We start from the raw sequence: 19,101 nt of genomic DNA on the forward strand, positions 1-19,101 counted from the left end.
GTAAAGTGAATCCGTTTCCCGTACACCGTCTTGTTCCAGCACTGTCCCTACACCCGAGTTGCCGCAACCGAAGGACCAGCGCAATGAAGGCACGAAATGTAAAAATCACACTCTCGAAAAAACATACTGTTGATATTAAAAAAAGGGGGGGGGGTGGGGAGCTGGGCCTGGCATACCCTTTCTTCGGTGTAGGGTGCGCGACAACAACGCCGCCGGACCCCGTCCAGCCCAAACGCCGTCGTCGTGTTACATGCTCGTGTGTGTTCGGTGCCTGGCTGTAGGGTCACCTCGAGCAGTCTGCCAACGGGAGCCTGCCTCGTCTGGACGAGAAACTTGACCCCATCGCCCCGCTGGGCCTCCATGGATTCCATCGGCCATGCGGTATTTGGTTTGCGTCCGTCTCATCTAGCAGCTGCAAGGTCCGCCGACGTTGCTGCCAGGAGTCTCGGGCTGCAGGCTCACGCCCTGTCGCTGACCGGGCCGGGCATGCCTAGGGCCGGCCTGGTCAAGCGGCAGCTTCTTGGCAATAGCAGTGAAGAGCTCCTTGACGTTCTCGGCCGTCTTGGCCGATGTCTCAAAGAAGAGGAGGCCGGCCTCGCGCGCATAGGCCTCGGCGTCTGCTGTGGAAACGGCTCGCTTGTCGGGCTGCTCGGTGACCAAGTCCAACTTATTGCCAGCCAGGGCAATGATGATGTTCTCGTTCGCTTGCCTCTGGAGCTCCTTTACCCATGCCTTGGCCTTGTCCAAAGATGCCTTGCGCGCTGTTAGCATGCTGAGCAAACCGTTCTTTCGGGGGTGACGTGACGAACAGATTGGGTAATGTCGTAGACGACGACGGCGCAGTTGGCGTTGCGATAGTACATGGGAGCGAGCGACTTGTATCGCTCCTGTCCGGCGGTATCCCAGATCTCGAACTTGACTGTGGTGTTCTCGTCGAGGGAGATGGTCTGCGTCAAGAAAGCAGCGCCGATGGTCGATTCGCGGTACGAGTCAAATTGGTCCTGTGATGATGGAGCGCCGTTAGCAGATTGTCTCTTGAAGACTGGAACGACGGCGTGCATCATCATCTACGACATACCTTGACGAATCGCAGCACGATGGAACTCTAGATGACAGATTAGTACGGCGTACAGCGTTTCAATGAGGCTCGGACAAATAAATACCTTGCCGACGGCGGACTCGCCTGTGGACCGTCACCATCGCAGTCAGCTATCTAGGCGTTTCTTTGTGTCAGAGTGACGGGCAGGAGAGCACCTACCTAGCAGAACGAGCTTGAACTGCGCGAAGCGCGTGTTCATTCCACGGGCACCGGGGGCACCGGGGCCTCGAGCAGCCATTTTGCGTGATGTGTAGGGTCTGGTTGGGAGAGATGAGGCGGTTGTGGGAAAGGCCGGCGTTGGGCGAGCCTAGCAAGCGGGCGGACTAAAGACAAGGAGAGAGAGGCTGTATCGAACGTCGCCCGATGGAAACCAAATCGTCGGTCGTCGGGAAAAGGTTGTCGAGACTGGGGGGTCAGGTTTGGCGGAGAATCAGGCGAGGAAAATGCAAATCGAGTTCTCGAAAAGCAGAGGCGGCGTGGTCGTGGATCAGGATCAGAATCAAGATCAGGATCTTAATCGTGGGTTGCGCGGCAGGAGGGGCGAGTCCAAGGTCGGTTCGGTCGGTATGGATGGAATGCAAGGTGGGAAGCAGTGGGAGGGAATGTGGTGGATGGGCGGTAGGTACTAGGTAACAGGTAAGGTAAGGTATCTGTAGTACGAAGTGTCTAGGTAGGTAGATTACAGTGGTAAACCGGGTCCTGGAAATAATGTGACTGCCTGAAGCTTGATGATGAATGGCTGGGGGGGGCGGGAGACGAAGCAGCTGCTCACGTCAGGCCTTTTGGGCAGTCGGGGGGAGAAACGGGGGTCCTGTTTTGCTGCTGAGGACTCGGTCACTGCGCTGCGTGCTACGCTGTCTTGGCTGTCAGGTGCAGAAAGGGACGGGGCCACCTATGACCCCGATGGCTTCTGACCTCACTGCGGGCATGGCAGATTACCTAAGAGTCTTCTGCGCCACCTATCATCGAGGTACCTTCAACTTGGTTCCCAGCGTGCAAAGGTACCTTCCCACCTTCCTGTCTTTTTCATACCCCTCGGGTAAGAAATCGGAGCGGTCTAGGGTTTATCCGTTCAGCACCGCAGGGGCTCCATTTCTCCCGCGACTTAACTAGGATAATCCCTGGAGGTATGTAAGTGACATATCGGCCGAATCCCTTCCTTCTGGTACTTACACTAGATCGCTGTGAAGACTGATTTCATCCGCACTTGATTTCAGCTCAGAACGAAATCACAAAATCGCAAATCATGATGGCAGACTCACCAATGAGGGCGCGGTCACTTGCCAATGTTTTGAGCACTCTCCTAGCTCAGCAGCATCCCCTCTCCGTGCAGGAAATCGAGGACATTCAACGCGAGCTTTCAACAGCGTTGACGCATCCAGACCGGCTCCTTAAGCTGAACGAAGCCTCCAACAAAATCGTCGAGTCTTACAAGCCTAGTTCGACAGACGACAACACTGCCAACATTCTGCAAGTATTTCTGGAATTTCTCTCCAAGCATGGACAACTGGCGTTGATGCTTGACATCGAGACTATTGGCCGAGATGACGCCAAACTCAAGCTCCTGGCAAAGCGTTTAGTTGACGCCATCTTGAAGCCCAGTAAATAATCTCATTGTCCGAACACTTCTCCCATACTACATTGCTAACTGAAATCTACCCTAAGTGAAGCTTGCTGGGGGTGTGAAATCTCACGTATCGGCTACCTCATCGCCTGTCCTAACTATCGTAGACGTTATCGCCGACTCATCGACTCAACTTAAACCCTTAAACGGACGCAGCCTGGAGACCATGAAGGCGCACTGCCTGCAGCGCGATGGCTTTCGCTGCGCCTATAGCCATATATTCGATCGCCGAAGCGCTTTCGACAAAAAGATTGTCCCGCCTGCTGATGCGTTTGTGCAAGGGACACATCTCACGCACATTCTTCCGCTCGGCCTTGGAAAGTTCAATAATGCGGATGGAAGGCAGAAGGAAGCAAGCGATGTTTTATGGTTCGCGTTATACCGCTATTTCCCAGGCTTGAAGGGGAAATTTGACCCGGAAACCCTGAATCAATACCAAAACTTGGTCACCTTTGCTATCGGCGTTCATGCTACATTTGATGGTTACTTCATCGCCTTCGACCCCCTCCCTCAGCAAGTAAGTGGAAATCTACTTTTGCGCCTTGATTCTTTTGTTTACTTGTGAAAGTTTCCAGTGTCAAAATGTCACTGATTCATCTCACCTAGATGCATCGCTACGAGATCAAGTGGTTTACACCCTGGCCAATAGGTGGGGCTACGCCCCCTCAAGGACATCAAGATGTTATGACACTGTCTTCAAAAGATCCACGGTATCCTCTCCCGGACCCTGAGTTTTTTAGAGCTCACTGCCAAGTGTCGGCGATTCTTGAAGCAAGTGGAATCGGACACCTGATTGATGCGGAGCTGGGAGCTGCTGAGGAGGACCCTGAAAACTTAGATCCCAATGGCTCAACTGATGTTGGGTCCATCTTACGCCGGAGAATGCTAATGGATGTTTAGAGTCGGAAACATTACAGCTAGATCAAAGGAGGCGATCTTTCTGTGAATGGTGTCTCAGAGATAGATATGGGTGTATCAAGGTGTCCTTTAAATGTTTTTGTATTTTACTGCTATCTAATTAGGAACTGATCATTGTAAAGTAATACGTGAGTTTAGGGAAAGAAATAGAGACAGGACTGAATACAGGATTAGAGAGATAATCAAAGGTAGGATTCGCGATGGAATTAGGAAGGCAAATAAAGAAGTTAGGATAAGGGACATTTAAGAAGGGCAGAGATTCCCACAAAATCTAAACCCTGACGAGCTGCTAAAGTCGAGACGACCTGCAGATAATGCTTGCAAGTTGCTTCGGAGAAAATCTCTGCAAGCTTTGCTGCCGGCCTCATCAGTCTTCTTCATCTCTTCAAGTACACCTTCTGTCCTGCTTTGTATCGACTGTACCTCACAGATCGTTTTTGTACATGCACTGTTCACAGAGCTCTCTCCGACCTCAAGCGCTAGCAGGTGGCCCGGAACGATTTTTCAAGACCACCTATGGGCTACAATTAGCATATCCTACTCTTTCAAGCCCAGCAGTATTCACGGTCCGGTGTTCCGTCGAGGGAGATGACGGCGTGAATAGCTCCCCAAAACCATAGGGTCGCAGGGCTGGCATTGGTTGCGTCCTGACGTGGGAGATCATCCTCGATGACGGTGCGCGGATATGGTGTTGCGTCTTTGAACAACATTCCAGTCTGCTTAGCTATGGCTGGTTTCATGGCGAGGCCTGCGTCTGGATCGATGATAGCATAGGCTTCATACGGATGCCCGATAAATACATCAAACTTGCGTGCCTTAGAGGACCCATTCACATCCAAAATTAGAAGCTCGGCCTTTCCGTGGAGCGCCGTGTGCTTGCGAAATGAAGTATGTGACCGCCCCAACAGCGTTCGCAATGGAAAACAAGACGACGATGTCGGGCTCAATGACATGACCGCTTAGGCTGCTTGGACTGGGGTTTGCGGTTCGATCAGTCGTCACCAGGTACCTAGCGAATACGGAGCTTGCTATTACATCAGTACCTGTAGAGGGGTAGAAAACATCGACTTTTCGTCGACGCACAGCAGTTACACTTGATAAGGGGATAATGTTGTTAGTAAGCACGTCCCTTAGCTCAGGTAGTGCAATTACAGCCACTTTGACAAGCACATGTCTGACTTGCAGGAATAATGGGGGCGGGTCCCACCCCGATACTTGAATGCTCTTCCCTACCCCCCGGTGTCAGGGTTCCAGCTTGAGGTACCTGAGTACTTAGGTAGGTAAGTAGGTAAGGTAGGTAGGTAGGTAGGTAGGTAGGTGGGCATGAACTTGGAATTGCACTGCACAGTGACGACAGCCATTTTAACTGGGCTTCACCACCATCAGCGACCAACCATAGCCTCAAGCTGTCCTCAAGCCTCTCTGGGCGGCTGTGCAGTTCTGCTTCTTCCTTCTTGCGACTGTCGCCAACAATCTCGACCGACCATCTGCACGAAAACGAAAGCACCAAGGCTTCCCCTCCTGTTTTAATTCATCCACTCCCTTTCTCAACTTCTTCCGCACTTGTTTTTCCAGCCTTTGCTTCTTCTTGCTGCCCGGCATCACCCTCGAAACACCATTGCGACCGTCCGCCCGTCACTATGGCGCCGACTCTGCCCTATCGTGACATCAATGTCAAGGTCGCCCCCGATTCCTACGTATTTACCTCGCCCTCGTCACCCGATGCCCCCGCCCTGGTCATCGACCGTCCCACTGGCGACCTGCGCCTGGGAGATGCCGGCCTAGGCAAGAGAGTATCCCGCGTTTCCAGCATCGCAGGAATTCTAGGCATCATCCAGCTTAGACTCGGTAAGAAGGAACCCATTCACCACCCCGTCCACCTCGAGCCTTGGTTTCACTCTTCTTCCTCCCGCCGAGACCTACGCTGACCTCCCCATGCTCCTGCCAGACAAGTATGTCATTGTCATTACCAAGGCCGAGCCCGTCGGCCGCCTCAAGGGCCATACCGTCTACAAGGTCATCGCCACCGAGATCCTCCCCATGCGCGAGCGCCAGATCCGAGACCCCGACGAGGACACATTCATCGGCCTGCTTGACACCTTCATGAAGAACGGCCCCATGTACTTCTCTTACTCCCTCGACCTCACAAACTCGTTCCAGCGCCAGGCCTCGGCCGACACCTCCCTGCCGCTCTGGCAGCGCGCCGACGACCGCTTCTTCTTCAACCGCTTTATCCAGTCTGACCTGGTCGATTTCCGCACGAGGGGTGCCAGGGGCCACGTCGGTCCCCAGCCCGCCGTCGACCCCTTCATCCTGCCCGTCATCTTCGGCATGCTCGAGATCCGCCCGACCACCTTCAAGGGCACCCCCGTCACCGTCACCCTCATCTCCCGCAGGTCCAGACACCGCGGCGGTACTAGATACTTCACCCGCGGCCTCGACGACGAGGGCCACGCCGCCAACTACAACGAGACGGAGCAGATCACCATCTTCAACGACTCGACCAGTACCATGGGTGGCTTCGCCGGCAGCACCGACATGCAGAGCGGCAAGTACGGCGCCAACGGCAAAGAGACCCAGATCATGGCCTACGTCCAGACCCGCGGTAGCGTGCCCGCCTACTGGGCCGAGATCAACAGCCTGCGCTACGTCCCCAAGCTCCAGATCCGTGGCATCGACAGCGCCTTGCCCGCCGCCAAGGCCCACTTCGACGAGCAGATCCGCATCTACGGCGACAACTACCTCATCAACCTCGTGAACCAAAAGGGCCGCGAGCAACGCGTCAAGACGACGTACGAGCAGGTGGTTGAGAAGCTTGTCTCGTCCCCCAAGGAGCGCACCGAGGGCGACCGCATCACGGACGAAAAGTTCACCGTCATCCAGCCCGAGAAGCGCGCCGTCGAGTTCGACCGTCTGCACTACATCTATTTCGACTACCACCACGAGACCAAGGGCATGAAGATGCACCGCGCCTACGCCCTCGTCGAGAAGCTGCGCGACGCCCTCGACTCCCAGGCCTACTTCCGCGCCGTCGACATGCCCGGGTCCAATGACGGCCGTCTCGAGCCGCGCGGCTACCAGACGAGCGTCATGCGCACAAACTGCATGGACTGCCTCGACCGCACCAATGTCGTCCAGTCCATGTTCGCCCGCCACATGCTCGACCGCATCTTTGAGGAAATGGGCCTGATGACCCGCGGCTCTTCCTTCCGCGACGAGGACCCGGCCTTTGAGCACATGTTCCGCAACCTGTGGGCCGACAACGCCGACGTCGTCTCGTGCTCCTACTCGGGCACCGGCGCCATGAAGACGGACGTCACCCGCACCGGCAACCGCACAAAGGTCGGCGCCCTCCAGGACGCCCGCATCGGTGTGACTCGCTACTTCAAGAACAACTTCTTCGACGGGCCCCGCCAGGACTCGTACGACCTCTTCCTCGGCGTATACACCCCCGGCACCGCCAACATCGGCGGCTCCCTCGTCTTCGCCGACCGCCGGCCCATCCTCATCCAGTCCGTCCCCTACCTCCTCGCCTTCTCCGTCTTCCTCGTCCTCGTCGGCCTCTTCTCCAAGTCCGAGGCTGTCGTCACCATTCGCGTCTTCATCCTCTTCTGGCTCGCCGTCGCGGCCTGGTGCGCCAGCTTCATCTTTAGCCACGGCATGCTTTACGTAAGTCATGTTGTTTCCATGCCTCTCAATGTCGATCAACCCTCCCCCGGTCAGCTAACACGTTTCCCACAGGTCAACTGGCCCAAGCTCAACCCCAGACCGTGGGCCAGCGAGGGCTTCGCCGAGCACATGTCCAAGGCCCGCAAGGATACCGTCTTGGGCTCCTTCGTCGCCCGTCACGAGCGCGGCCTCAGCACCGCGAGGTATCTCAACGCCGAGGAGGGCAAGAAGAGAATCGAATAAGGGCAACCTTTCTCTGCCTTCTTTTATTTTCATTTCTTCCTTTATTTCTCTTCTGGATTGAGGCCGAGGTCCACAATCCACACTTACCGCATTTCTTCTCTTTGTGTGTTGAGCACGATTCCGTAAAAGGGTTCTTTATTGCAACGGATAGTGGGCCCTGTACCAACATTCGGCAGGGAGGTCATTACAGAACCCTCGATTCCCTGCTTCAATTTCGAATAAGGAGGGCGGGGGAGCTGGTCGTTCTCATAGGGCATCGACATGGGTTAGATGTCGCAAAAATAACGTATTTTTTTAGAGCTGAATAATACTACCTAAATCTTTTCTTCCGGTTTAGTCCCACTAGTCTTCTTACAACTCAACCGTTGGACGCAGCAAGTGACGTGGTACATCCCGCCTGAGGTAACCTGATGTTCGTTTCCTTGGCCCCTCGTGAAGATCATGACCAAAACCCACACTCAATGAGAGGGGGAGGGGAGGGTCCCTCGGCCACAACCATTGGACGCCGTGGTGTTTCCATCCTCTTGGCTCTCAGGCACCACACTCAAAAGCTGGAGAGGAATGGGGACAATGAAGTAGGTATGCATCATTATATATACTGTATTGTAATTCCGCGCCTGGTCCGTACGGTCGGAGCAGAAGAGAACGGGATAAAGGAAACGCCGACCACTCTCCAACCCCCCCCTCGCAGTCGCCAAGGAAGCTTGAACAAGCCAATCCAGCTTGACCGTGTCGCGAGAGGACGAGAAGGACAATAAGGGATCGTTCTGGCGTAGTTGACATATGGAGGGCCAGGCGGACGGACAAATAACAAGAAAGCGACTCGACTCCAAAGAGTCAACATATAGGGAAAAGAACATCCTCCCACTTCTTTCCCCTTCGGGTATCATAACCTCTCTGTTCTTCCTCTCTTTCTCTCCTTTTTCTCCACTATCCCTATCCGCCATCCCCCATTTCCCTCAGATCTCTCTCGGGCTTAAGTCCTCATCGGGGGGTTGTTGCTTTTTTGGTGGTTTTCTTGTTTATGTTTTTGTTTTGTTCGTTCTCCAGGCTCCCCAATGCTGTATTCAGGAACACGAGAAAAAAAAAGAAGAAAAAGAAAAGAAAAAAGGAGAGAGAAAAAAAGAGTACGAAAATGTGGTTGAACCTGGAGATAATGCCGTATTCGCAACGCGACAAACTCCCGAGGCGCATGCGATGTCTGCTCCGTCCGTCCGCTCGCTATGCTTCGTAATGACAGTGCTGGTGATGGAACGGCGGCGGCGGTGATGACGGCGATGATGATGGGAAGAACTTGGAAGATGAAAACGGACAGAAAGAAGTTGTCGCTCGTAGAGTAGGAACAGAACCAAATAAAATTCGAACCACGGGGGCTCGCTCACAACCACAACAGCCACCTCACGGCCCCGACGGCTCCTTGGCCAACGCCCCAAAACACGCGCAGGATCATGACGACGAACCAGACGTACCACATGAAGCCCACGAGCACCCACTCCACCGCAAGCCACATGGCGCGACGGACCCAGCGGAACCTACGTCTGCGCCGTCGCAGCATCGTCTCGATGACGTCGAGTGTGTGCTTGATCTTCAGCCTCTGGCCCAGGGTGAGGTCGCGGCTCGTTTCGTCCGCCTCGTCGGCCGCCGCGCGCGTCATGGCGGACAGGTCCGTGGCGACGCGCCGGCGGACGTCTTCCACGCGGCGGTGCAGAGCGGGCACGGTATCCGACACGAAGAGGTCGGCCGCCTTCTGCCAGTCTTGGCCGGCGCACTGGATCGAGTTGCCGAGGGTTTTGGCCGCGAACTGGTAGAGCTCCGTCTGGGAGACGGCCTTGCTGCGCACGTTGGCCGGGTCGGGGCTGAGCTTGGCCACCTCGGGCCAAAAGACGTTGGCGACTGTGAAGTCGTTCTGTGACAGCCTCGGCCGATCTGCAAACACGAGCTGAGGCTCGTTGGCGCGGCGAGTGATTTCCATGGCTTTGATGCCAGAGCTCAAGACCAGCGCACGAAGACGGGCCACTTCCCGCTTCGACATGGGAGCCCGTTCCGGCGCGGGGCTGTGGTCTGAAATGGACCAGTGTCGGCTGCGATTGGACGCAGATCCGGGGCGTCCATCGGGGACAAATGGCGGCATGGCGATGATGGAGTTGAGGCGCTTGTCTGCTTCCTTGACGTCCGCTATGCGACCACCAGACAACACTTCGCTTTCAGAGACATCCGACAATCGTTTGTGCGAGCCTGGTGACGAGGTTGGCGATGCGTTCATGATATCGATGCGCGGTGGCTTGAGCCTATCGAAACGAGGCGACTTACGGCTCGCCGAAGGCGGCGAGTTGTCTGGCAGGTGTGCTGGCTCGCTCTCCGTGTGCCTCAGCTTGTTGGCGGAAGCAGATTCAAAGGTGGGCATGACGTCCAAGTAGCTCTTGGTCGTCTGCTGGCGTAGCCCTTGACTCCTAATCGAGGCCGTCCTCGAGAGCGGTATCTCGCCTCGTTTTCGTCTGCCCCTCTGCTCTGTGTCCGATTCATCTGTCGTCGTGCCCTCAACTTCAGACAAGAGATCCCCAGTGTCCGACTCCTTACGCCAGATCAAATCGCCGAGCTTCGACACTCCACCGCGAATAACGTTGTCGAAGCGAGCCCCCTTGAAGAGGCCTCGAATGCCAGGGTCGTCGCTGCGCAGCTTGACGCTAGCAACGCTGCGGTGAGACTTGTGGCTTTCGCCCGTCTGGCGTTGTACGACCTTGCGAGAGGGGCTTTGCGACGACCCTCGCCAGTCTGTTGACCTCCGTTCTCCTGAAGATTCTGGCGACGCCTCGACCGGTGTCCTCGGCGCGCTGGCCACGTACTCGGCGCTAGACTTCTCTTCCGAGATGCGGTCGTCGATTCGATCCCTGCTGCGCTCGCGGAAGATCTGCCTGACCTTTACGAAGGGGTTTCGCGTAGGAGAGTTGGCACGGCTGGATCCTGGTGAGAGATCTCCACCAAGCGCCGGAATGAAAGGGTCCCCGCGGACTGCACCGTCGGGAGAGTTGGGTAATGACGAATCTATCTCGAACGAGCTTCTTCTAGCCGTTGCTGGAATCTCCAGGCTAGACCTCGTCGGACGCTGGAGATGCAACGGGGTGAAGCGAGGCTTGTCCTTACTCTTCCTCTCATCGGACTCACTGACCTCCGCGATGGATGCTTTTCGGCTGTGTTGTCGGGATGGCGGGTAAGACCCGGCGCCAGCCTGTCGCTCTGGAGTCACGTAGCCCGAGCCGCCTGGTCTTCTAGGACCGTTCTCTCGTGCCTCCTTGGCAATCATCTCGAGCATTTGCTTTTCTAAGATGTCTTGATGGCTACTAGTGAGTGTGCCTTTCCGGCTCCTCCTATCCTTCGGCCTTGCCTCGTTCTCGTTGTCTGAAAAGTCAGAGGATGTCTTGCCATGCCGCCAGTCGTGATGGCTGTGCATCGAGCTGCTGTGACGGTGGTGATGATGACCCGTGAGGTCATGCAACTTCTGGCGAGCGCGCTCCCGGGCGCTGCCTGTGGAGTGCTCCGTATCTGACTTGACAAGCTTCGGGTTGCTGGTCCTGGGGTCGAGTGCGGGCCCCAGCTCTTCGCTCTCTCTGTGGACTGACGTTCGACCGGATTCGCTCCCGTGTTCGTTGTTTTGCCTGGACAGAGGTCTGTGAAGGTCGACGTTCTGGGGGAATATGCGCCGCCAATGGCGATCTTCGATCAACTGTTTGTGGTGGTCCTGCTCCAACCAGTATGCATCGGCAAGCAGGTCTGCTGCGTCTACGATCCAGTCGAGCCTCGGTCTGCGTGGTTTGTTGGCGTTCGCCGCCAGCTGAAGAGCGTTCTCCGACGCATCTGCGTCTGCGAAAGGCGGAAGCGTGCAGCCATCTACGCCGGTTTGGCCCGTTGCGGCCCATTTGGCAACCTCGTCGACCCAGTCGGCGACTTTCATAATGTCTCCAAACCCTTGGCCCTCCCCATCGATGGCCTTGCGCTCTCGAGCGCGGACCTTTCTGTTTCGAATGTACTGCAATGGGTTGTACGGGCGACCGAGCCGTACGGTGCCGTCGGAGCTACCGTAGGTCGATACTCTGGCAACACCTCCTGAGGACGTCGGCGGGCTGGCAGTCGTTGGGCGGCTTTGATGATGATGTGGCTGTATGGGAGGCACCAGCTCCAGGAACCGCCTGTACTGGGCCATGAGCTCTAAATGCTCCTTTGCCTTTTGCGCTCGAGCCAGGGTCGACGCAGTGAAATGGTTACGAAAAGTGCTCTCGCGGCTCATGTCGAACGTCGCCTGCAAGGGGCTGCTGAGGACACCGGTAGAGGGCAGCCGCGGTGTCAGTGCCTTGTCGGGCCCTGGAGACCTCGTCCGCGATATTCTTCTTTGCTGTTGTAAGTGGCTTTTGAGGTTGGCGCCTGTCGTCCCGTCTGGAAGCTGAGCTAGGGTCGGGACCGCCTGGGGCGGTGCTATTCTCCGCGATACCTGCCTCCGTGACTCGCTCAGGTTCAGGGCCATGTTAACAATCTGGGCAGAGTCGATATCGAGCAATGTGTTCGCGGCCGGCGTGAAGCTCGTTCCCGAAAGGGGCCTGCCGTTCGGCGCATCTCGTTTCCTGACCGTCAGGTTGTGTGTAGGCTGCGTCGGGGAAACGTCGCCATCTTGTCCGGCCAGGCTATCCAGTCCTGCAAGCCCAAGCCCGGCCTCGCGACCAGCGCTGGATCCTGACTTGTCGGATGTTCTCGTATGGTCATTGGTCCTGCGGCTGGGTGGAAGGTTGCGTACGTGACGCAAGCGAGGTGCCTGATCCCTGTCGGAGTCATCTTCGTGACGGATGGCATCTTGAAGTAAAAAGGCCCCCTTAGAGCGATGCCTTTGTGCACGTTGCTTCCTCGCATCCTTCCCATGGTATCCATTCGTATCTTCCGCATCCCGAGGGCTGGACGAAAGGGGACGGCGGCCGTTGGGCTCGTCGGGGGACGGCAAAAGCGTCGTGTCGTGGAGGATACTGCCAGCGGCACTCGACTCGCCCGTCTCGTAACTACCCCTGCTGCTTCCCCTATCGCCGGGCATGGAGTGCGGGCTCAGCTTTCTCGTCAGAACGGCACGCTGCTGGGCGGCATCCTTCTCCGTCATGGCGACGGAGATGCTCGCATGGCCGTCGCGGTGTCTCGAGGTTCACCAGGTTATTGTCGGAGTCGAAGTCGGAGTTGTGATCGTTGTCGTAGCTGTTTTTGTCGTCGGAGTCGCCGCTGACGCTGTCGTTGTCGCTGTCGTTGTCGCTCTCTCTTCGCCTGGATGTCGACGGTGGATGGATGTCGTACACGGAGGTCAAGACGGCGATGGTGTTGGTGACAAGGAGGAAGAAGGCAACCAAAAGAAGGAGAGAAAAAATGAGGGACGTTAATAGGTTGCGACGGTCATGGTCGTCGGGGTTCGATGCAAGGGGGTGGATGGTGGGAGGGTTGGGGTGCTAGACAAGTTCAAAATGCCAAGGACGGGTACCCCATGTGAAGGGACGAAAGGTGACGAGGATTTTTGGTGATGATGGCGCTGATTCGTCCGAGGCGAAACAGGGCATTGACATGTGTCAGCTGAGTATAGAGTATAGGATGGTGGATGGTGGATGGTGGATGGTGGCAGTCGTGTCTGTTCAGTGACACCAAATGTAGGTAGGTAGGTAGTGGCAAGTGTCTGTCCTCAGTAGTGTGTGCTCACGGATCGGTCAAACGCCATACAGCGGCAGCGGCAGCGGCAGCAAGCACACAGACAGTTCCACAGATCCAGGATTCCCAAAGTCCAAACCAGCTTTAGTGCTCCTTCCCACCAGGTGGTAGCTCTGCCGTGGCGTTGCAGCAGGACGCGCTACCAGCTCCACCGGGATGACCCCACACCTGCGAGAGAGAACGACCCCACCCGATTCGGCAATTGTCGGAGCGGATTATACTGTTTTTCCACGACGGTGGTTGTGTCTCCGGGGCGCCGATTCCCAGCAGGTGACGGACGGGACGAAGTGGGGGAGGGGGAAACAGCGAACGGCGCAATAAACAAAAGGTCCCTTTGTGTTGTACCACCTTCTTTGCTGAAGGAGCGCATCACAACATTGCTGACGCTTCCCAGCCACAAGCCTTTCAGTTCGTTTCTTGTTCTTGTTCAGAGAGGGCGTTGGGAGCGCTAGAATAAATATGGGGATCTTCGATCTGCGCTAAACTCGTACGGCCCAGACCGCCATCTGCATCTGAAAGGGTCTCCCTGGTCTGGACCGATGCGAGACATCCCAACCGCCCGCCCCCCTCTCGACTACAGCTTGGCGAACCCATCGACCGCCGACCAGCGTCTACAGTACCTACTACTTCCGTGCAATGGAAATTCTGCCTGCTTCACTTGGTGGTTTGCGGTGTAGGTGAATTACTGCTGCAACTATCATGCGTGCCACACAAGCACACCGACATCCCCTCGTGTCAACACAACACCGAACCGGCACACGTCATGACCGGAGAGACTTGGATGAACAGGTGATTAAACTCTAGCGGAGATCGGAAACTCGGATTAGGTATTCTGCTGCGCTCCTAACCAGCTTCCACCTCCCCTTCCCTCCCTCCTTCGCAGACACACGGAGAAATCATGCGAGAATCAAGCGCAGAGCCCGGATCCGTGTGCTTGCGGGCCCGATAAAGAAAAAAAATTCAACAATACATACATCGCACTACAGCATCCTTCGGTTTGGGGTGACCTAAGGGGGTATCGGGGTATCTCACCCTAACCAGAACAAAACTCAAGAGTGGACGGGAGACTTGTACTCGCCGAAGAAGCGCTCGTGGATGCGACCGACGTACTCGACCAGCGCAGGCTTCTCGCGGATGAGGGCGGCATGGACCGGGTTGCTATGCATCCGTTCCTCGTCAGCACGTATGTTCTACCGTTCACCAACACCATCAAGGAGAGAAAGTATGACGAGCCAGTCACTTACACAGTGGTGCCCAGGATGGTAGCCAGGTTGCCGTAGACGATGAAGTCGGCCTCGGACGGGCGCTGACCGCCCAGGATCCAGAAGGGCTCCCGGGACTCCCGCGAGTCGAGGCTCAGCTTCGACAGCGACGTCTCGCAGAAGCCGTTGAGGGACATGACGACGTCCGTTGCGAAGGCCTTGACCTCCTCGTCGTTGTAGCGGCCGACGCCCTGGAACCACAGCTGTGAATTAACATAGCCGCGGGCCGCCTGGGTCGAGATCTGCTTCGCGCCCCAGACGAAGTGGGCAAAGGGACCGTCGTGCCACATCATCTCGTACTGGCCGCGCCATCTCTCGTACAGCTAGAAGAAACATGTCTTGTCAGCATTCGGCTCAAGACTCGTCTTGTCGAGAGGGGTGTGTAATGTGTGTTTGGTTGGCATCTTTCTTACAACGAGGAAGTAGGCACGATCCTCCAGCATGGCGCGGATGCAGGCATCCTTGGCGAGGTCGGAGGGAGAAAGCTCCTTGTTGAGATCCGGTAGCTTGCCGGTTTGCACCAGGCGCTTGATGATAAACTGCGACTCGCCGACGAGCTCGTCCGAGTCCGCGAGCTTGACGTACGGCACCCTGTACTTGGGAGCCTGGAAGATGTTGGCGGCACGGTCCTTGTGCTGGATGCCGGCGTGGCGGAGACGGAGGCGCAGCTGAATCGAGAAGGGCGTGTACCCATATTGGCCGTTGGGACGATCGAAGCTGTAAACGGTCAGGTCGTGTCCGACTCCCTTCTCCACCGCGGCCTCGTCCTCGGCAGCTTCCCTGAGCTTGCGGGGAAGGTATCGCTTGAGAGCCAGAGCATTTTGCTTGGCGTTCTGAGCTGACGGAGGGGTCTTCATGGTGAATAATGCGAAATAGGGGAACGGGGGAAGGGGGTATAATGGGGGGGTATCTTTGGGGTATCTCTGGGTATTCGAAGGACGACTGTTCTATGCTGGAAATTAACAGAGGCTTCCGGCTGTATTATTTATCGATTTTCGACGCCGTCTCGGGAGAGCGTTCCAACACGAACGGCCTACCCGGAGCTGCTGGAGCTTTACAACATGGTAGGTGCTGGTGGCAATGCCCATGGCTCCCGAAACATAACCCGAGTCAGACCGACAGGTAAAGCTAAAGCGAGGACAAAGCTGAACGATCCCATCTCTGTATTGCATGAACGCAAAATCGGATGGATTATTGCAGGCGGATGGTGATGAAGCCTCGTAATTTAGGAATCTGGTAGCGGCCACGTCATAGCTGTTCCATATTGAGTTGGCCGACAAGCCAATAACAAGGCTAAAGGGAAGTGGTGGTGTCTGACGATGCATCTGCATTTGAGCATAAGCCATCATGCTTGTAGGGATATCGCAGCCATCCCCGTAGACTTGTCTCCCCGGCCATAGTCGCAAAGAATCTGCACACGACTTCGCCATAACATCTGACCCCCATCCCCCCTTCCCTCCGGGTTTAATGCTTAGTTCAAACCTAAAACACAGTCACCGTGTTGACATGATCGTTCTTGAGTACCTCAAACACGAGACCGGGGAACCCAAACAGAGTGGTGGTTGAATCATCGCTGCCATCAAGCCTCTTGGCGCCGCTGTCTTCCCAGCCCCCGAGGAACTCGCAGCTGCTGCCAGGACTGTCCCCCCAGCCCCGGTTGAGTACCATGCCTCTTTGTGGCGCTTTGGTGTCGCCATCAGGGTACGCGCTGTTCCACCGTTCGTTCAGTCTATCCTTAATCTCGGTGAATTTTGTCTCCGAGTTTGCCGCCGTGCCAGGAGGGCCATCATCAAGATAGCTGATCTCCCAACGACAGCGGCGGTGTCTGTTGAACTCGTACGAGCCAGGCACGTTTCCATGAAGAACCAGCTTCGTAGCAACCAGGCGGTCAGGAGACTCCGACTTGATGGGCCTGCTGGGCGGTACATGGGATTCATGCTGCGCCGGCGGTGGTCTCGACGGTGGCGAAGGCGTGGACACCAATACATCAAAGCCCAAGTAGAAGTAGTTGTAGAAGCATTCTCCCGAAACGTTTCCAGCAATGTCCTCCTCGATTGCTTCGTCGTTGGAATCGTCTGAGCCGGTGTTCGCAGACGACTGGTCGGTATCAGTCAGGTCGTCTGGCCGATGTAGATCAGCGCCGTTTGACCGAGCTCTGCTATGGCTGGCCGTCCGAAGCTTGTGTATTGTCATCCTCTGGTCGTTCTTCCGATATGTAGCGTTGGGGGGGCCGAGCTCCGCAATCAACTCTTGTGGGCTAGTCTCTCCCAGGATGATCCAGACGGACGAGTTGGTCCACTTGCGAAAGAGTTGGAGCTTTCCACCCCCGTGGACCTTGACCAGCGATATCTCGTCGGGAACCACGTCCTTCCCCCTTGGAAGAACAGGTACCGTCTTGACACTGGGAAGAATCTCAGTCCAAAGGTTCTCTCGCGCTTGTGCCCATGAATCGCCGCTGAAAACAGCCATGGATGTGGGCACTTGGCTCGCCGCTGAAGACAGCAGCGAAACGACGTCCTTGTTGGGGGAGTATGCTGATTCAGCCAGTCGGAAGGTAAAGGCAACGCCGGGGTAGGAAAGAATGTAGTTACCCAGGTTGTCGGGGGCATCGGGTGTTGGCGGGATAAACTCTCCGCCGTACGTTGGCCCGAGCAGCCTGTGGTAGATTTGTCGGAAGGTTGGGCCGGAGCTGGACTCTCCGGGGACAGGCGACGATGGTGGCCCCTGGGAGTTGGCGGGCTTCACAAGGTCGCGGTCCTTAAACGTAACGTGGTTCTTTGTGAAGTCGACAATCTCTATCAGTCGCAGACGTTGCTCTGGGCCGTCGAACCGTAGGCGTATGCCGTTCGCGGTGAGGCTCAGGGTGACGGGCTGCTCAACGGGCTGTTCGCGGGAGTAGGCGAGGTCGAGTTGCGGAAAGCGTTGCGGCTCGGCCTTCAGTCGTGTCAAGACATCATGCAAGGACGCTCCAAGAACTAGTCGACGGGCAATAGAGTTAGCGTCCGAGAGTATCTCTTGCGGGCCAGATTTCATGCAAACCGAGAAATCCCAGAGCTCGCCCTGGGTGCAGTTGTGCAGTGAAAAGCGACATAATCGGCAGAACGTGATCGGAGCTCAGCGCGAGGTCCGCAAGGTGTTCCGGGCAGAGTCGTCGCAGGAACTCCTTTGCACGTTGGAGTGGATGGAAGTGTGCAACGTTTCTATCGAGTGCGTGTGCGATGTCCTCTGTGAAGGAGATAGATATGGATGGGGTTGAAGGAGAAAACTCCGAGAGACAGCAGTAGAGGCAGCGAAGAGCGCAAGTTGTGTTTGATTGTTGTCCACGGGTCCGGCAGAGGGGTTCATGTGATGCTTCAGCAGTGACAGCGGACAAGCGGGGCATGGGGGCGGAACGAGATGTCACTCGGCTAGCAAAGGTACAAGATGCAAAGACGAACGGGGCTGCAACTCCATGTACAGATACCTACCCACCTAGGTATGTAAGTACCTGATTGGAGTAGCTGCAGCACTCGTGTTAGCGTCCTCCGGTCATGTGCGATCAGCTCCACCTTCCATGTCAGGCCCAAAGCTCTTATCTTATCAGTCGATCATCTAGCTCAGGAGCACAACCTGGTTGACGTGGGGGGTGGAGCTGCACCGGACCCGTAACTTAGGCCCTTTCTTACATCTTCCCTTACATCAAACCCAGATGCCTTCGTTTTTTTTTGCCAGGATGGACTGAGCTGCGTTTGAGTACAACATCGGTGAAGCACATTTCCTTCATGGTTACTTCGTCACTGCCAAACATTCTCAGCACACCTCACCCCTCACTAATACGTCCCTCCACTTCCGGAGTCTTCATCTGACTTCGTTCCCGGAGAGACTCTCCGCATGGAAGCTTCCACCTCCGTCTGCGTCAAATGTGCTTCAACCAGCCAACCGCGGGCTTGGTCTGGCAATCGCTTCCTCATGCCTGAAGTACAGCACGGAGATTCCCCAAGGCTTGATGCCCACAGACCTTCGTTCCTCGAACTCTCGATTCTGTTTCACCTATTCTTGTTGCTTCAAGCTACCGGTTACAAGGGTGGGCTGTCACCGCGACTTGCTTCTTGCGCCATTCAGTTGGGAGGAGTTCACTTTTCACCACCCTCCATTCCGGCTTGTTCGGACACGGCATCGACTGTGGCGTCGCACATCTCTCTCGAGTCCTCAAGTTGTCGCCGCGGCCACATCACAGATCACCACTTCAGCATGCCATTGCACCAATCAACAAACGTCATGCCCCACGTCCTACCGTTGCTGCCGGTGTCTCGTTAAGGAGACACCTCCTCGAAATTCATGTTTCGGAATAACTCGATCCAGCTTCATCGGGCTCGTGAGATGCGGGCGCCGTCAGCATCGCTTCTTTCAAGCTATTCCAGGGCTCGTATCTCGGCCCAGGGCTCCCACTGGGAATTTCGCGCCCGGTTCAATTCATCTCTGTCCTTCAATTGACTTTGCTGCGCCTCTCGGAACTGGACTGGAATGAGAAGCCGTCCACGCTTAGAGGCCATTTTTCGCAACGTTGCCGAGACTTCCCTTAG

The 19,101-nt window shown here is 56.1% G+C and overlaps 8 protein-coding genes across 8 annotated transcripts; 3 read left to right on the forward strand and 5 right to left on the reverse strand.

Annotated features, from left to right (window-relative positions):
• Positions 1-405: 405 nt before the first annotated feature.
• CH63R_05634 (Ras family protein) lies at positions 406-1,337 on the reverse strand (the record flags this gene model as incomplete). The annotated part of the gene is made up of 5 exons (XM_018300609.1): positions 406-753; positions 810-1,001; positions 1,079-1,105; positions 1,164-1,183; positions 1,259-1,337. The coding sequence occupies 5 exons, from the start codon at positions 1,335-1,337 to the stop codon at positions 406-408; spliced, it is 666 nt and encodes a 221-aa protein (XP_018158459.1).
• Positions 1,338-1,542: 205 nt separating this feature from the next.
• On the forward strand, positions 1,543-1,769 carry CH63R_05635 (uncharacterized protein; the record flags this gene model as incomplete). Its single annotated transcript, XM_018300610.1, has 2 exons — positions 1,543-1,717; positions 1,756-1,769. The coding sequence occupies 2 exons, from the start codon at positions 1,543-1,545 to the stop codon at positions 1,767-1,769; spliced, it is 189 nt and encodes a 62-aa protein (XP_018158460.1).
• A 576-nt stretch (positions 1,770-2,345) lies between these two features.
• CH63R_05636 (Methyltransferase) lies at positions 2,346-3,623 on the forward strand (the record flags this gene model as incomplete). The annotated part of the gene is made up of 3 exons (XM_018300611.1): positions 2,346-2,700; positions 2,831-3,240; positions 3,330-3,623. The coding sequence occupies 3 exons, from the start codon at positions 2,346-2,348 to the stop codon at positions 3,621-3,623; spliced, it is 1,059 nt and encodes a 352-aa protein (XP_018158461.1).
• A 563-nt stretch (positions 3,624-4,186) lies between these two features.
• Positions 4,187-4,594, reverse strand: CH63R_05637 (uncharacterized protein; the record flags this gene model as incomplete). The annotated part of the gene is made up of 1 exon (XM_018300612.1): positions 4,187-4,594. One exon carries the CDS (start codon positions 4,592-4,594, stop codon positions 4,187-4,189), a length of 408 nt encoding a protein of 135 aa, XP_018158462.1.
• Positions 4,595-5,281: 687 nt separating this feature from the next.
• Positions 5,282-7,553, forward strand: CH63R_05638 (Phosphoinositide phosphatase; the record flags this gene model as incomplete). The annotated part of the gene is made up of 3 exons (XM_018300613.1): positions 5,282-5,489; positions 5,590-7,310; positions 7,383-7,553. 3 exons carry the CDS (start codon positions 5,282-5,284, stop codon positions 7,551-7,553), a joined length of 2,100 nt encoding a protein of 699 aa, XP_018158463.1.
• Positions 7,554-8,931: 1,378 nt separating this feature from the next.
• CH63R_05639 (Upf0183 domain containing protein) lies at positions 8,932-12,687 on the reverse strand (the record flags this gene model as incomplete). Its single annotated transcript, XM_018300614.1, has 1 exon — positions 8,932-12,687. The coding sequence occupies one exon, from the start codon at positions 12,685-12,687 to the stop codon at positions 8,932-8,934; it is 3,756 nt and encodes a 1,251-aa protein (XP_018158464.1).
• Positions 12,688-14,326: 1,639 nt separating this feature from the next.
• CH63R_05640 (putative Glutathione s-transferase) lies at positions 14,327-15,396 on the reverse strand (the record flags this gene model as incomplete). The annotated part of the gene is made up of 3 exons (XM_018300615.1): positions 14,327-14,435; positions 14,522-14,862; positions 14,953-15,396. The coding sequence occupies 3 exons, from the start codon at positions 15,394-15,396 to the stop codon at positions 14,327-14,329; spliced, it is 894 nt and encodes a 297-aa protein (XP_018158465.1).
• A 625-nt stretch (positions 15,397-16,021) lies between these two features.
• On the reverse strand, positions 16,022-17,921 carry CH63R_05641 (Upf0183 domain containing protein; the record flags this gene model as incomplete). The annotated part of the gene is made up of 2 exons (XM_018300616.1): positions 16,022-17,514; positions 17,579-17,921. 2 exons carry the CDS (start codon positions 17,919-17,921, stop codon positions 16,022-16,024), a joined length of 1,836 nt encoding a protein of 611 aa, XP_018158466.1.
• Between the last annotated feature and the right edge of the window lie 1,180 nt (positions 17,922-19,101).

The sequence above is a fragment of the Colletotrichum higginsianum genome, chromosome 4, assembly GCF_001672515.1.
Source record: "Colletotrichum higginsianum IMI 349063 chromosome 4, whole genome shotgun sequence".
Taxonomy (NCBI): domain Eukaryota; kingdom Fungi; phylum Ascomycota; class Sordariomycetes; order Glomerellales; family Glomerellaceae; genus Colletotrichum; species Colletotrichum higginsianum.